Source organism: Mesoplodon densirostris, chromosome 9 (genome assembly GCF_025265405.1).
Source record: "Mesoplodon densirostris isolate mMesDen1 chromosome 9, mMesDen1 primary haplotype, whole genome shotgun sequence".
NCBI lineage: Eukaryota > Metazoa > Chordata > Mammalia > Artiodactyla > Ziphiidae > Mesoplodon > Mesoplodon densirostris.
In genome coordinates, this window is record NC_082669.1 from 94,067,077 (window position 1) to 94,084,844 (window position 17,768).

Here is a 17,768-nt window from a genome sequence, read left to right on the forward strand (position 1 = left end):
CTGGTATACTCTTCTTGAATCAAGTGCAGGACTTAACGGCTTCTCTAACTAACGCAATTCTTCCAAAAGTGCCAAGTTTTCATCTGATCCTATTTTAAAACTTCAGCAACAGGGCCATCATGACTTTGCCCTTCAAAGAGCTTCAATAAAGCTAGCTGCTACAACAACTGTGGGGGAACAAAGCCTGGACTCACATCTAAGGAGACAGCAATCTAAATGCCAACTGTTCGTGGGCGGAGAATGGGGAGTGGGAGGACAAGTTTTATCTCACAGCACTAACATTACATCAGTTTTGGGGGTGTTTTCCCCCCTAGTTCTACTGAAAGACAGCCTTCCAATTCCTTCAAACGTGTGAAATCCAACCTTGACTTTCTTGCTGGCTGCAATATTTGGGTATTAAATAAAGAGGAACAAATCAATGTCTGGCCATCACTCAAAAGAGTCCCACATATTAGGGTTAAGAATGGCGGCCATGGGGGTCCAGCACTCACAGCAGAACAATGCTTAGGGTGACACTCACAAGAGTCATGGGTTCTGAGGATGCCCACTCCCACAGCTGGGGATCAAGGCACTAACAGACAACACAGACTTGAAGTCATGTTCCACAGCACATGTTATACAGGATTTTGGGATGAAGAATCTGAAACCTGGACTATTTACGTGGCAGGCGGGGGCGGACGAGCAGAAAGAACCTTATGCTCCCTAAACATTAACTATACATGCAACAGTGCTATTTCCTTAGTAATTTTTTCTAAGGTTTAATTACAGTAAAATACACATGACATAAAATTTACCATTGTAACCATTTAGAAGTGTTAAGTTCCAGAGTGTAAAGTACATTCACACTGGTACACAACCAATCTCCACAACTCTTCTCATCTTGCAAAACTGAGACTCCATACCCATTAAAAAGATCCAGGTGGCTCTGCAGCACAACGGATAGCGCCCTGGACTTGTAGTGACGACAAAGCTCTCCATTCCTCCCTCTGCTCAGCCCCTTGCAACCACCCTGCCGTCTTCCATCTCTGAATCTGAATACTCTAGATGCCTCATATAAGGAGAGTAATACAGTATTTATCTTTTTGTGACTGGCTTATTTCACTTAGCATAATGTACTCAAGGTTCATCCATGTTGCATTATGTGTTCGAATTTCCTTCCTTTTTAAGGCTGAATGACACTCCACTGTATGTATATAACACGTTTTTCTTTATATACTCATCTGTTGATGGACACTTGGACTGCTTCCACCTTTTGGCTATTATGAATGATGCTGCGATGGACAAGGGTGTACAAACATCTCTTTGAGGTCCTGCTTTTAATTCTTTCGGATAAAAACCCGGAAAAGTGGATTGCTGAATCATAGGGTGATTCTAGTTTTAATTTCTTTGAGGAACCACCATACTATTTTCCAAAGTGGCTGTACCGTTTTACATTCCCAGAACATCCTTGCCAATACTTTTTACTGTCTGTTTTTTTTTTAAATAGTAGCCATCCTAATGGATATGAGGTGATTCCTTAGTGACTTTTACATTTTCTAAATTTTCTATAATATCCCTGTATTATGTTAATAATTAGAGGAAAATTCAGTGAAATACATTCAACTATTAAATGTGATCATGCAAATACATACTTACTGGTATAGAAAGACCTTTATCATACAGTCTAAATTTTTTTAATCTGAAGGTTACTGTAAGAGTTATATAAAACTATATATACTACTATCTATGTTTGGAGAAATACAAATATACATATTAATATAAATATTTTATACAGACTCAGTAATATGAAAAGGGATATAAAACAATAAGCCAGAATGTTAACAGTAATTATCTCTGGATAATGGTAATCTAACTCATCTTATTATTTCTGTATTTATTTTCTGATCTTTACCCAATGAATATGCATATCTTCTACAATAATGAATAACAATAAAGTGGGTAATTTGGTAAATAAGTTGGGAGTCACCAGGTACCTACATTGCTGTAGGCAGCCATGTTGCTGTGGCCATGAACTATCACTTAAATGTCTGAGAATACTCAAGCCAGGACGGGAACCTCTGAATCAGCTATAATACTATTACATAAATTCTACTTTTAGTCTCAACATGCTTTGAGGGCTCTGTTTAGCCAATATTATGATAGATGCTGAAATTCAGGAGTTCTGAGTACAGTAATTTGCCACCCATACCCTACAACCCCTGAATCAGTAAAGAAGAGACCTACAAAACAGAATACACAATGCCAGCTTCTTATGCTTAACCTGAAAACAAAAAAACAGACAAGGAAATAGAGAGGATTTATAAGGTACAAGGAAAAAATGTGAAGACATACTGCTCCAACCCAACTACATTACATAATATTCTATTTACTGTTAAGAAATTTTTTTATACTTTCACATTTCTTGTGAAAACTCTCCTTTTTTATGCCATCTCAAGTGCCTGTGTGTGCATTTAATGAGTTTTTTGAAAAATCCCAATCTGCTTATCTCTCTGAACTAAAAGAACAAGGCAATATATTCAAATTTAGGCCGAGAAAAGTAGAGAAAAGAGTGCTTCAAAGAGAAGAGGCAAAAGCTGGGGCACAAAGAAAAATGCCAACCAAGAGTCTTCTGCCCACTAGAAACCGAGAAGCTTGCTCCCCAACCATCCTCCACCATAAGCACTGTTAACACTCTCCACTCCATCCCTGGCCTTCAAATTGGGAGGCTGTAAAATACCTGGGAATGACCCTTCAACACACTGGCCTGATATGTTTTCAACTTCCTCAAAACAATCCTCAAACTTGGGAGCACAGCGGATGTCATGACTGAATTACTCAACACCTAACATCTTTAATTCTGAAATTCTCCCCCACTCACAACGAATGACTTTCCTTCCACATCTCTTGGCCTCAGTTCCACTCAATGTGTGTGTCCTCGTGAGGGCACCAACCAGTCCCTTGACTTTCCTTTCTTAGTCCATCACCTCTGCTCTGGCTTCACTGCCTACCCATTCAGCCTGGATCCTGGATTAGTCACTGAAGAAATGGATTCATTACACATTGGCTTACTTGTATCTTCTCTATTGGCGTCTGGTCGTAAGTTAGCCTCTCAAAGGAAGGACTAAGGGAAAGAACAGGAGAGAAACTGACTCTTTTCTTATATTGTTAATGATCCCCAGCTGCCTGAACTAGGGACATCCCCCTGAGTCTTGCATCCCAAGTTCTCCACTATATAGTTACATTTTATCTTTCCAATGAGTTCCCAGCCATATTCCAATGAGCACTAAAGCTTCTGAGAAGTTAGAGAAGTGATATGAGGGTTTCTAGGAAGGCTGAAGTGAGGGCTGAGTAGTCAGGACCCCAGGCTTCACCCAGAACAGCTGCGCTTTTATTTAACAATGGGAAGTTGTTAAATCAATCACGTTGCATGCAGAAAACACTATTGTTCAGCCATTAAAAACTACATTTCGGTGATACAAAGAAAATGTTCATGATGCTAAACACTATGTACATACAGCACTATTCAAGGTCCTCAATAGGTAACAGACCCAGGAATAAAAATTGTCTAGAAGGAAACACCCCGGTGTAAACCGTGCTTACAGGAGAATTATAGATTTATGGGTGCCTCTTAAATTTTCTTCTACTAATAATCATTTTTAAACATGTTGATGTAATCTTTTTTTAAAATTAAATTTTTTAAAAATATTTTCTTTGAAAAAATTATTTCCTTTCTTATAAAAAATGGCTCCCCTTTCTGAAGCCCAGAAAGCGACTGATCAAACCTTACTCACCTTTGGGACTCCCCTGGTGGTCCAGTGGTTAAGACTCTGTGCTTCTAATGCAGGGGGTGCAGGTTCAATTCCTAGTTGGGGAACTAAGATCCCACATGTCACGTGGTATGGCCAAAAAAAACCCACAAACACTTTACTCACCTTTGCTGGAGTCTTCCCAGGCTAACATCTGGTGGTTGCCAGGAAGGAGAGAAACAAGCTAGGCTGCTCACCCCAGAGGTTTCAAATACAATGAAACCAAAAGCAGGGGGATGGGAGCAAGCAAACAACTCCCTTCAGGCAAGATGCCTGTGTCTCCATGTTGATCTTTTCTTCAATAATTCTCATTACCCCTGCCTTAAAGTCTTTGATGGTTAATCTTAGCAAACTGTCAGCCACTTGTAAAAGGCAAAAATAAAGAAAATCTAAGCAAAGAGAACATGAATATCATCCACACTGAAAGTTGGCAAGCTTTCCCCAAACATCAGAAGTTTCCTTGTAGACAAGACCTTTCCACTGAATCTTTAATACTCACCAGGTGCTTTGCCTTAGCACGTTCTTCCTCATTTGATATCCTCTCACGAAGAATAGCTCTGGTCAACTGCTCATTGGCAAAAGCCTTCTCTGAGTCCAGTTCTTTGCTTTGCTTTAGTCTGAAAAGACAACAAAGGTCTAACTTAGTGGGAAAAAAAGAAAGATTTTAGTAGCTGACATCATTTTTCTAATGAAATACATTTAAGCCACAGATCTAGGAGATGAAATCATCTTGGCCTAAAATTTAGCCAAAGCAGGTATATTTTCTAGTAAATCCTCAAGCAGCCTCTACCCAAGCCTTTAAAATAATAGAATTCAAATACATCAAGAAGCTAATCAATCTGACTGCTGAATTAGTTTTACAAAGAACTTATGTCAGCTTGAAATCTGCCCACCTAAATATTCGATCCCTGGTGCCTCCATCTGCCCTCTGGAGATAGCAGTAATATATCTAATTAAAAAGCCATCCACAAGGGCTTCCCTGGTGGCGCAATGGTTGAGAGTCCGCCTGCCGATGCAGCGGACACGGGTTTGTGCCCCGGTCCGGGAAGATCCCACATGCCGCGGAGCGGCTGGGCCCGTAAGCCATGGCCGCTGAGTCTGCGCGTCCAGAGCCTGTGCTCCGCAACGGGAGAGGCCACAATGGTGAGAGGCCCGCATACCGCAAAAAAAAAACAAAAAAAAAGCCATCCACAAGACAAATATTTGAAGGTACCCATCATCTTCCCATCAAAACTGACTCAACTGATTACTGAATACATGCCAGGCAAAGTGCAACGCACTGATGTCACAGTACTGACAAGGACCAGTCACTGTCCTCATGGACCTGACATTACAGCAGGAACTAAAAACACAGTTAAGAGATCCTTCCTCCCAGCGAATGTTCCAACAATCTTTATCTGCAAAAATGGCCAGACCCTTCAATAGCAGGGCTCCTCACTTGTGGGATGACTCCAATTTGTCCCGTAGCTCCAAACTAAATGCACCACTGCAGACATGGTCCAGCAAAGTAAGACAACAGAACCTCACCTCCCAAGATTCCAACACAACACTAATTCTACTAATGAAGCACCTGATTACATTAGGTCTATCGGTAACCTCATCACACAATTAGTTCACACTAAGTTACAATCCACTAAAACCCCTACACTGTGCATGACAAGGATAAATTACTTTGGCACCCATCTTCACCATGGTGTCCGGCACATAAAGGTATTCAGTAGTCACCAAATGAGAGTACATTTTAGTCTAAAGATTTTCTGATTGCCTTTTCTTCTTTGAGAGAATAACCCCTCTATACCATCATATCCCAAAGGAATAAGCAATGCTTTAAAAAGAAAAAGTAAGGACTTCTCTCCAGAGAACCTCATGTAGGCCCGGACGCCAGGGAACAAACAAGGCCCCTGAGAACTCCACCTAGTTCGCAGGATAATATCCCACAGCAGGATTTGGAGTCAACAATGGCTAAACCCCAGGTGGTTGTAGCTCCTGTATTAATGTCTAAGCTGTCTGTAAACACCCCTGAATTTTACCCATCAAGTTATTCTTCTAATTATACAGAATCCTATGCGTATGGTTGTGAGGATTATCCCACTTTGTCAGAATATGTTCCGGATTTTTTGAATCATCTTTCAGAGCAGCCTGGCAGTTTTGAAACTGAAATTGAACAGTTTGCGAAGACCCTGAATGGCTGGGTTACAACAGATGATGCTTTGCAAGAACTTGTGGAACTCATTTATCAACAGGCCACATCTATCCCAAACTTCTCTTCCATGGGAGCTCACCTCTGTAATTACCTGTCCCATCATCTGACAATTAGCCCACAGAGTGGCAACTTCCACCAGTTGCTATTTCAAAGATGTCGGACTGAATATGAAATTAAAGATCAAGCTGCAAAGGGGGATAAAGTGACTTGAAAACGATTCCAGGCATTTGTACTCTTTCTGGGAGAACTTTATCTTAACCTGGAGATCAAAGGAACAAACGGACAGGTTACAAGGGCAGACATTCTTCAGTTCAGTCTTCAGGAGTTGCTGAATGCCCTCTTTTCTAATCCTATGGATGACAACTTAATTTGTGCAGTAAAATTACTGAAGTTGACAGGGTGAGTTTTAGAAGATGCCTGGAAGGAAAAAGGAAAGACTGATATGGAAGAAATTATTCAGAGAATTGAAAATGTTGTCCTAGATGCAAATTGCAGCAGAGATGTAAAACAGATGCTCTTGAAGCTTGTAGAACTCCAGTCAAGTAACTGGGGTAGAGTCCATGCAACTTCAACATACAGGGAAGCAACATCTGAAAATGATCCTAATTATTTTATGAATGAGCCAACATTTTATACATCTGATGGTGTTCCTTTCACTGCAGCTGATCCAGATTACCAAGAGAAATATCAAGAGTTACTTGAAAGAGAAGACTTTTTTCCAGATAATGAAGAAAATGGAACAGATTTATCTGGGGGTAGTCATACTTGGATGATACTGATGTTAAGATGGACCCAGAGATAGAAGAAGCTTATGAAAAGTCCTGTTTGGTATCAGAGCATAAGCGAAAACAGTAAAATTAAATTTCAGTGTATCAATTTTATAAAGCAGTTTAAGTTATGCTGATTTATTTTTTATTTTTATTTTTTTATAAATTTATTTATTATTTATTTTTGGCTGTGTTGGGTCTTCGTTGCTACACGCGGGCCTTCTCTAGTTGCGGTGAGTGGGGGCTACTCTTCGTTGTGGTGCGCGGGCTTCTCATTGCGGTGGCTTCTCTTGTTGCAGAGCACAGGGTCTAGGCGCGAGGGCTTCAATAGTTGTGGCACACCAGCTCAGTAGTTGTGGCTCGTGGGCTGAGTTGCTCCGCGGCATGTGGAATCTTCCCAGACCAGGGATCGAACCTGCGTCCCCTGCATTGGCAAGCGGATTCTTAACCACTGCGCCACCAGGGAAGTCCCAGTTCTGCTTTATTTTTACGATCAATGACCCCTAAAATGTAAATTGACTATAATGACTCTAGCAGCCCCATCCTTGCACATGCTCCTTTTTCTTTCCCACTTGCCTCTAAGCTCCACAAGGGCAAAGACCTGGTCTGGGTTTTTTTCACTGCTATATCCCCAAGTGCTTAAAACAGTGCCTGCCCCACACAGTAAGTGCTCAAAAAACACCTGAGTAAACGCATGAATGAATGAGTGGCATATTTCCAACCACAGACAAAAATGGAAAACAAGTTACAGAAAATAGAAGACTGAGGAATTTACAAAACTAGATACAAACTGAGCCCTAAAAAGGCCGAGCCACCATGATGTTAAGTGTCACAAGTGTGATGATCCCAGACCACACAAACCTAAAACAGAAGGGCGTTTTACATTCCACAACATTTCAGAGCCTCTGAAATACCGAACTCTGTGTGTGTGTTTTACACACACACACACACACACACACACACAGAGTTATCAATAAACATTAGTGCAAGGCTTTGGAAGGGTCCCTGAAAAATCACCTTTGCAATTTTAGAAAAAAAATTTAGAAAATTTTAGAAGAAAGTTTCGCTTTCTTTCAATACCTAATACATCTAACTATGCTTGACTCTTGTCTGAAGAGAGATTGCGAGGGGCACAAATTGACCAAAAAGAAATTTTCCTTTCTTAATTCTTACAGTTACTTTCATTTATCCTTACAAATAGACCTGTACAAATTCTCAGATAGTTAGCTCTAAAGGAACTAACTAAAGGAATAGCTGAAAATAAAACGAAAAGAAGAAAAGTCTGTGTGTGACTGTTTATGAAACAGAATTTTGTATCTTTAAGTCTGACAGTAGGGCCCAGAACAAATTATCATTACCTATCAGCAACTCAGTGGTACAATCTAATAAACCTCAGTTTTCTCAGCCCTAAAATTTGAAGGTTGAGCTTTACAGTCTAAGGTCCCTTGCAGTTAAAAGTTTTACAAACATCATATATTAAATATATTACTCTCCATTCCAAAATTTCTTGAGAAATGTAGAGTCAGGGGATAAATGAAACGAAGGAGTATTATCTCCAAATTTTCTAATTTTCACTCAATGAGCACTTATATTTCTAGTCTCACCCTTAGAGTTTCCAACTACTTGATTAAAAACTGTACACTAGATAGAAGTAAATGGGATTCACAGATTCATTCAGTATATAATTATTGGTGACAGGCACTATTCTGATTACTGAGAATAAAATGGTGAGCAAAAGAGACACCTACCCTCATGAAGCTTCAACTCTGACAAATTCATTATTTATAAAAAGTGAGGTTGCCATAAAACTATATGGGTAGGAGCTGATACCTAAACTGAAATCTAAGAAACATAAAATGAGCAACATCAGGAAGGAAAAACTGTCTTAGAGGAAACGTCAGTCCGTTCTAGAGGCACTGAGCAATTATTTTCTGTAGTTAAACTTCTGTACTGCCTTCTCAGATACCAAAGGCTGGGTAACCTAGACACTGAGAGCTCTCTTCAAACACACACACACACACACACACACACACACACACACACACACACACACACACACACACACACACACACACACACACACACACACACACACCAATAAACATTAGTGCGAGGCTTTGGAAGGGTCCCTGAAGCTTAAAATCACCTTTGCAATTTTAGAAAATTTAGAAAATTTTAGAAGAAAGTTCCGCTTTCTTTCAAATTATTTTGGAGGGCAGAGTTTCAGAAAAAAATGGTATAACTAATAAAGCTTTGTCCAGTGCCTTCAGAAATAAAAGCAATAGACTAGAAATGTCTAAATTGCACTATTCCTCATTTCCCCACCTCTCCCCCCTCCACATAAAGCATTTATAGCAATATTTTCTTCGAATAAGCTTCCTCTTTTATGGATTCATTGAGATCATTTAACAACTTACAACTACTTTGCAAAGAAAATGTGCTTGTATTCTCAGAAGCTCCCAATTCTTTTCAGAGCTTCCTCTCAGTGCCCTTGCTTCTATATTCCATCAGGCTTTTCTATTCAATGGCCATCTATGAAAGATAGTGGCTGTGGGATCAACCAATTTTTCTCTTATTTTGAGCCCAATGTGATGACTCTCTTTTCTGGGCCTCTCTGAGTGCTACCGGCCTCCTTGAGTGTAGATCCAAAGCCAAGTTGTTTTGCAAACACTCCCCAAGGGAAAGAGGGGTGAAGCCCTCTTTGACAACGGAACCTCTACTTTTAAGGTCCGTGTGACGTGTAAAGAAAAAAAAATAAAGGTATGAGATAAAGTAAGTCTTTCATTATTGGGTTTCCAAAGATTTAAGAATTATCTCAAAATAAAACTAAACATACCAAGTATCTCGGAGAATACATTCTCTTTTTTATTTACTGGCATTTCCCACTTATTATTTCAGATCTGCTGGTCTAATATTATTCTACATTAAGCCCCTGATTTAAGTTTCATTTAAATTTCCTTCTTTTAAATACATATCTCTCCTCATTTAAATTCTCTAGAGTTTTAAGCAAAGGAGTAGGAGTTTAGTGTAAACTTTTCTTATTTGCATTAAGTAATTGGATAGCTTGCCTAAGCTTAATGAAACAAATACCAGTCAGCTCTGCCCTTATACCTCAAGCCCTAGCAACCTAGCTCTTGTTCTCAGTATATTCTCCATCAGGTAAGAGATTTAAGATACACCAGCAAAATGAATTTCTAAAAACCAGCCAAATCTCCTATAATGAATATTATATTACAACATGTCCTTTAAATGGAAATAATAATAATAATAATAATAATAATAATAAATTACTCAAATATATTCAGTTCTCATAGATCTGGTAATATTAATAATACCAATATTATTTTATTGAAAGAACCTAAAGGTTTTAAGAAAATCGGAAGGGTATTTTAAAGATAACTTTAGCTAGGCATTTTTTATATATTCAACTTTGTTGTCCTCGAGGAAGGGGGCATTACTATCTTCCTTTAACATGAGAAAAACTGAGACGTGGAAAAGCACACAGGAGACATGAAATGACCTGATCTGATTTCCAAAGCCATGGTTCTTAAACCTCCTGAAGAGTAACACCACCACCACCCCAACGGGAATCAGTTTCCATTACATTACTCACCTGTGTGGTCATATAAGGACAGCTTTTAAAAATCATATTACTCATAATTATTTTAAAAGAAGCTCACTTTTTATTTGTTTTCATTATGTCAAGTCAGAGTTTGCCAGAGTCAAAACAGCCCTTTCCCAAAGTGGTTTGGCTTTCAATGGCCCTAAATGTTTCTCTGAACCTGGCCATTCACAAACACTCAGAGATTTATCTTCATGTAGGCTGACACATAGGTAATGCTATACAATTCTAGCTTAGAAAATTACTTTATAATTTAATATATAAGGCCATTATATTACGGAGGGAAAGCTGATAAGAACCTCAGATAATGGGTGAGAATAAATGGGAAACTGAGATTATTCTAGATAAAGTGATTTGAGGAAATGATTTATCTAAAATTGAACTATGGGGCCTCCCTGGTGGCGCAAGTGGTTGAGAGTCCACCTGCCGATGCAGGGGATACGGGTTCGTGCCCCGGTCTGGGAGGATCCCATATGCCGCGGAGCGGCTGGGCCCGTGAGCCATGGCCGCTGAGCCTGCGCGTCCGGAGCCTGCGCGTCCGGAGCCTGCGTGTCCGGAGCCTGTGCTCCGCAACGGGGGAGGCCACAGCAGTGAGAGGCCCGCATACTGCAAAAAAATAAATAAATAAATAAATAAAAATAAAATAAAATAAAATAAAATTGAACTATGACCATTACACACAGACAATATCTGCATAGTATTGCAATGTACTTGACTCAGACTGTTTCAAACACTGGAAGAGAAAAGTGAGCGACTACAACCTCAGAGGTCATTTTTAATGTTAATGATGAATTTTACTTTAATGCATCATACTTTGTCAGGACATGCTGAACCAGCATTCAAAATACTGTTTACTACTCATTTTTTAATCGGAAAAGCTGAGCCAGTAATCCAACAAACTAATTATTATACTATTAAAAATAATGACAGAACAAGTATACAGCTTTCTATTAATAAGACTTTACCAAAATAAAAGTAGTTTACTAAAATTTCTCAGCTCAAATTATTTCAAATCCTGGAAGGAAATGTACATGCATTGAGATCCCAAAATAAACACATAAAGATGAATGTACATTAATATAACCATATTACATTCACATATAATATGTATCATCTATATATGTATATAGAGATGTAATATCTATATGTATAGCAGATAAAGAGTTAGCATTTATTAATGCTTACTTTGTACCAGGTACAGTTCTAAGCACTCGACAGGTGTAATTCATTTAATCCTCCCAAAAACCCTATCAAATTACTGTATTTCAGATGAGGAAGCTGAGGCACAGAGAAGTTAGGTAAAGCTAAGGCTTACAGAACTTGTAAGTAATTTGCCCGAGGTCACAAAGCCAGTGAGAGGTGTAGCCAGGCAGGCTGACTTCGGAGCCTGCATTCTTACAGAAGATACACCCATGAAAAAACACACACAAACACATAATATATATATACTACTAGAATGTAAGCCAGGGGGGTAAGAACTCTGTCTTATGCACCACTGTAACCGAGACACTAAATAGTGCCTGGCTCTTGGCAGGCATTCAATAAATATTTTTGAAAGAAATGAATAGAGTTTAATATGATGGAACACAGGTACCCTTTATATAATGGTAATTTAGAAAGAAATGGCACTGTCTTGGAACACTGAATGACTGAAATCTAGCAAACCTACAGTAAATCAGTATTATTTAACCAGCATTAAGACCTAGTTCTGAATATAACCAAGAGGACATTTACTTTGGTCATCTATGTTTCTACATAAATATCATTTAAAATGTCATTCAGAATTTAACAATCAATGTTTCCGTCCTTTCCACAAGAATACTTTTAAAAAGTGATTAAAGCACGCTAAAATTTACTCACGATCTGGGGGCATTTTCCTGCATGGCTTCAAAATGATGCCTAAGGGAAAAAAACTCAGCCCATAACCGGAAGCCTACAACTATCATGAGGATTACCCATAGCTATAATCTTAAATGGTCCTCATCTCCCCCTTCCAGATGATCACCTCTCCTTTACACATTGCATATTACTTTGTACCTCGAGTCCCTATTTCAAGTCTCACTTGAGAACAAGTTCTACCTGTCCTGGATTTTCTCAGACCATTTTCTTATCAAATACATTCTCTTACTGCACTGAAAAAAGAGATCTATATTTGAAAAGAATTCTGGTTTTAGTTCACAAGTTAACGTCACCATATCCATGGCCCACACACCTCCCTCCCTCAAGAATACACAATTAAACTCCCCAGGAGGAAGTTACGCGACACCCCAAAGCACCCTTGTCTTGCATCTAACTAGAAGGACCTGTGGCCTCTTTTTTATCTGTCTTAAACTGAGTATTTAGAGGCATCCTAAACTACAATAATCATCTTTTTATCTTAAAGTATACATCAATTGTCAAAACATTCAAAATACAACTGAACAACGGTGGGAACAGGGAGGCAGAGACACACACCACTGAACTGTGCCTTATCAGCAGGGCTTGAAAATAAACTGTTTTATAGAAGTAGTGGAAGGAAATGCCCATGCATGACCTGTTACTACTGAAGACTTGTTTTGAAAATACACCCCTCTCCCTTGCGAACGTACACTGGATGGGTGCTGCAGTTGTTTATTTACTGAGATGCTGGAGGAAGACCACAGAGTCCTCGGAGGAAAAAATGAACCAGAGGTCAAATGCAGGTATCTCTGGGGCAAATCCTTTTCATCAGCCCAGCGGGGCAAGACAGCAACTTAAGCACTGACCTCACCCCGATGGGCCTGAGCCAGGGACGGATGACAACATGAGATGGCTGCCTCCTGAAGACAGGAAACCAGGACAACATTCCCTGGTTCAAGGCCCTGGTCTCTGAAGAAATGACAGCATCCTAGTATCCTAACGTATACAAAAGATACATCAAGCCTTTTACAGTGTTTTGCACTTATGTTTCTTTTTGTTAAAAGACACATTTTTGCCAGAACACATATTTTGAAACTGTCCTTGTTCAGTTGGTAAGTCTTGGCAAACTTTTGGCCAGAGAGAGAGAAGATATTACCATTCTCCTTTCTAAGATTTGTAGGGCAAAGAATCAATACTTTTCTTCTTTTCTATTTCAAAGGACTTTCAAGCTTGAACCAAACTGCAACCTCTCACCCTCCACCTGCATTATGCCTCTCAAACATACACATATACACATACCACCTAACTCACTCCGATGTTTCTTATGGTAGATGCTTAAATGTTAAAGCCTGGCAGACTCCTCCATCAATCCTAGAGTAAACATTTTTAAAGAAAGAATAATTACACAAAGTCCTTTATTATTTTTTAAATCAAGTAGTCTTTGAATTTTTAATCATTTTTGATTCCCATATTGAGCTGCTAATTTGACTGATGCATAAAGGTTAATGACTGCTGTCTTTATAAACTTTGGTTGTTATCATTACATAATTGTACTTTTTAAATTCTGTTTGGCACTTACAACCTTCATTTGTACCTTTTCTCATATTTTTGTTTGGTACAGCTTTGCCAATCCATTAATTTTTTAACTTTTATTAAGATTAAAACAAATTAAGTGTATGTCACATAAATAATACAAAGCTCTTGCTGTGTCTGTGTGTGTGTGTGTGTGTGTGTGTGTGTGTGTGTGTGTGTGTGTGTGTGTGTGTGTGTGTGTTAATCTGGCAGCCTTGATCTTTAAATGGATAATTGTGGCCAGGTACAATTATTAACAGTAAGAAACTGATACACCTAACTTTATTTCTTTCCTTTTATATTACGTTTACTATTAATCTTACTTTGCTGCTATTTCTTTTTACCCTTTCCTTATTTTCCCAGTTATATCAAGTTACTACACATTCTCTTCCCCTCTCAAAAAGATCTTTGGTATTTTTCTATGAGATTTGTGGTCATCCTCTTCCTGAACATTCACAGACGCTTTTTTCCCTACTATTGTTTAAAAACAAAATTCCTACTATTTTCTCAACCACCACCCTCTGCAAACTCAGTAAGATGAAATCATTTGAATACTGACTGCCCACCCCCAACTCTTAGCTAAGAGTTCAGTGCTTTTAAATTCATACAATTCCTAGTTTTCTCATTAAGAATTACTCTTCATTTTCAAGAATCCTTATTAGCAGCTTTATCAGATGTTCCCCGTCTATCATCCATGTATACAGTGCAAAGGTTGATTCTCGTGGGTGCTGCTTCTCCTCTCCACCTTTCCCTATTTAAGATCTCTGTTCTAATTAATTTGTAATTTGCTTCGAATTCTTTAAGAATCTTCCTAAGATGGACCAGCGTGTCAGATACTTAGCTGTGACTCGGCTTCACACCCCTCTTTATCGTCTGCTTTGTGAAGTGGCAGCGGGAGTCTCTAAATCCCATTTCTGGTTTGCAGCTGGGCTCCTGTTAGGCTCTGCCAATAGAGGGCGCCAGAGGGAGATCGCAGGGTGGAGGAGGGAAAAGGAATTCTCCAGTTTGCAGTCTACGCCTTGCAGCATTGCTCAGGCCTCACTGCTTCAGGCTAGCAGCAGCACTTGTTCCTACAGCAGCAGTCCAATCCAGTTTGCAGTCTGCTCAAACTTGCAACCTAACTGCACCTCACTCTGGAAACACCAGCCCTGCCTCCCGGCAGGCCCCTCAAAAATCCTGAGCCCCAGACCCACTGGCCTCCCCTCCTCTGGACTACAGTTCCACAGTGCCCTCCTTCAAGCATCAATGTTTTCAATCCTGCTGCTTCCTGCCACCGCTACCTCTGGGGTAGCTTAGAGCTGCACTGGCCAATACAGTCAACATCAGCCACACGTGGCTGTCAAGCCCATGAAATTTGATTTGTCCAAACTGTTAGTACAAAATACATACTGGATTTTTAATATTGAGTATGAAAATAAGAATGTAGTAGGACTAATATATTTTATAGTGATTATATGTTAAAATATAATATTTTGAATATACTGGAGAAAATCTTAGAATTTTTTGATGTGGCTACTAGAAAAATTTTAATTACGTAGATGGCTCACATTACATCTCTATTAAACAGCCCTGCCTTTGAGTTGTTTTGTTGTTGTTGTTTTGCATTAACAATTCTTGCATTAAATTCTCTCTGTAAAAATAACTGACGAGTTTTGTCTCCTTAGTGGATTCTGGCTGCTGTTTACATTAATAAGTTCTCCAAATCCTTGCATATCTGTGAGTCTCTCTTTCACCCCGACAGGCATATGAGACCTCAGCAAAGAATTTGGGGGTTTCAGTCCCTTCTCAGGAATCCCTAGATGGCACTCTGCCTTCTAGCTTCCAGTTTGGCAAAGAAAAGCCTAAACCCAGACTGACCCCTTTTTCCTTTATAAATCAGTGGTTCTTTCTGTCAGGAAGCTTGTAAGATTTTCTCTTCATCCTTAGAGTTCAGAAATTCTAGAAGTCTATGACTAGGTGTGCATCTTTTCTCATCAATCCCCCTGGAATAAAGAGAGGCCTCTCAATTTGCAGACTCCAGTCTTTCTTCAGCTCAGTGAAATGTTTTTATATCATTTAATTATCACTGCTCCTCTCTCTCTTCCCTTTATTTCCACCTAGAATTTAGTCTATTTCATCAAATATACAGGGTTATTTCACCCTCATCCTTCAATATGAAATCAAGATGCCTCTTAAAATCAGTGAGTCTTACCACCAACAACCAAGTGGCAATAGTTGCCAGTGCTAGAAACATCAAAAGCACCATTCAAATATTTCAACAGTCCTTGCTAGAAGCACCTTTTTTGAGTGTCTTTCTCCCTGGCTGCTGCTGCTTTTCATCTACTCACCAGGGCTCAGGCCCAGCTATCCGGTTATGTTAAGCAGAGGTGCCCGCTGAATGGTGGGAGATGAAGCAGTCTCCACTCTGTGGGCCAGTGGTATACCACAGGCTGAGACCTTTTCAGCCCCCTGTCAAGGGAACCAAGAGAAAGTCTCTCTGTTCCCGTCTCCCACCCTCTACCCACCCAGACAACAGAGACACAGAAATCAAAAGCTTCTCTCAGGAACATTCAAATAGACTGGGGCCAACTTGTGCTGCGCTGAAACTAACCTACTGGCTTTCACCCATCCATCAGATGCTCTACTAAGAAAAAGCACCTGGGAATTAGACTGAAATTGCAATGAGAGGACAATGGAGATGCTTTCAAGCTTCCAACTCCCTAGAATCCTTTCCACCTTTAAAATTTCTATTAAAGTGCTTGCTTCGGCAGCACATATACTAAAATTGGAACGATACAGAGAAGATTAGCATGGCCCCTGCGCAAGGATGACACACAAATTCGTGAAGCGTTCTGTATTTTTTCAGCTCAGGGCTTTGTGACCACCTAGAAGGGTGGGATAGGGAGGGTGGGAGGGAGGGAGACGCAGGAGGGAAGAGATATGGGGACATGTGTATATGTATAACTGATTCACTTTGTTATAAAGCAGAAACTAACACACCACTGTAAAGCAATTATACTCCAATAAAGATGTTAAAAAATGTCTATTAAAGCTTTTTTCCCCACATTAAAGGGTTACAGAAAGTCCTCTACATATGAACCTAAGTTGCAAACTTTCAAAGATGCAAACGTGCATTCCATCAACGTCAGGCATGAGTTGAAATTGCAGTTTGCCCTCCGTCTCCTATTTCTGACGGTCCTTCAGCTCTGCTATCTCCCCCCTCCTCTCCCTCCTGCAGTCAGTAACTCTTCTTGCCTGTTCACTCGATGCCAGCCCGTGTGCCAGCTATTGTACTGTACTACTGTACTTTTCAAGGTACTGTACTATAAGATTAAAAATGTTTTATTTTTTGTTTGTTTTTTATGTATTACTTGTGTGAAAAGTATTATAAACCTATGACAGTACAATACTATATAGCCAATTGTGTTAGTTGGGTACCTAGGCTAACTTTGTCGGACTTATGAACAAACTGGACTTACGAACGTGCTCTTGGAATGGAACTCATTCGTACGTAGGGGACTTATTGTACTTACAGCATTTTAGGGCAGAGTTAAGAGATTAAAAGTGCTGGATGGGGCAATCTCGGGCACTGTACATTAATTCTTATGGAAACCAGTTTCCTATTTTCGTCTCTTCACTCTAAGCTGCATTTTCCTAAAAAGAAACCTTGTTCCTAAAAAGAAACATAGCCCCCCTACCCCATACTGCAAGGACTATGAAGTCTTTCTAGATATATACAGGGTGAAAACTACTAATACCAGAACACAGTCAAATAGGAGCAATTTTTACATGGGGACAGAACAACATGGTCCAGTTCTGCTGCTCACGGATCATCATCAGGCATCACTGAGGGACAGGACTTGGGGAATCAACGGATAGAAGACACCCTATATCGCAGAGCTCTGCTTTTAGTATCACACGGTAGTAAGTTCAAGATTAAACTCCACAGCAAGCACCTGTTC

General features: G+C 39.6%; 1 protein-coding gene, 1 non-coding gene and 1 pseudogene across 2 annotated transcripts in view; 2 read left to right on the forward strand and 1 right to left on the reverse strand.

Moving 5' to 3' along the window:
• The window catches only part of CHCHD3 (coiled-coil-helix-coiled-coil-helix domain containing 3), a 294,459-nt gene that overhangs the window by 185,776 nt on the left and 90,915 nt on the right, over window positions 1-17,768 (reverse strand). The window contains exon 4 of the mRNA XM_060108045.1: window positions 4,285-4,402. Within this exon, the coding sequence (XP_059964028.1) occupies window positions 4,285-4,402 (118 nt within the window). The remainder of the gene's footprint in view (window positions 1-4,284; window positions 4,403-17,768) is intronic.
• Window positions 5,729-6,843, forward strand: LOC132496166 (polyadenylate-binding protein-interacting protein 1-like; annotated as a pseudogene).
• LOC132496618 (U6 spliceosomal RNA) lies at window positions 16,562-16,668 on the forward strand. The gene has a single exon (XR_009533507.1). It is a non-coding gene; the product is annotated as a U6 spliceosomal RNA (small nuclear RNA).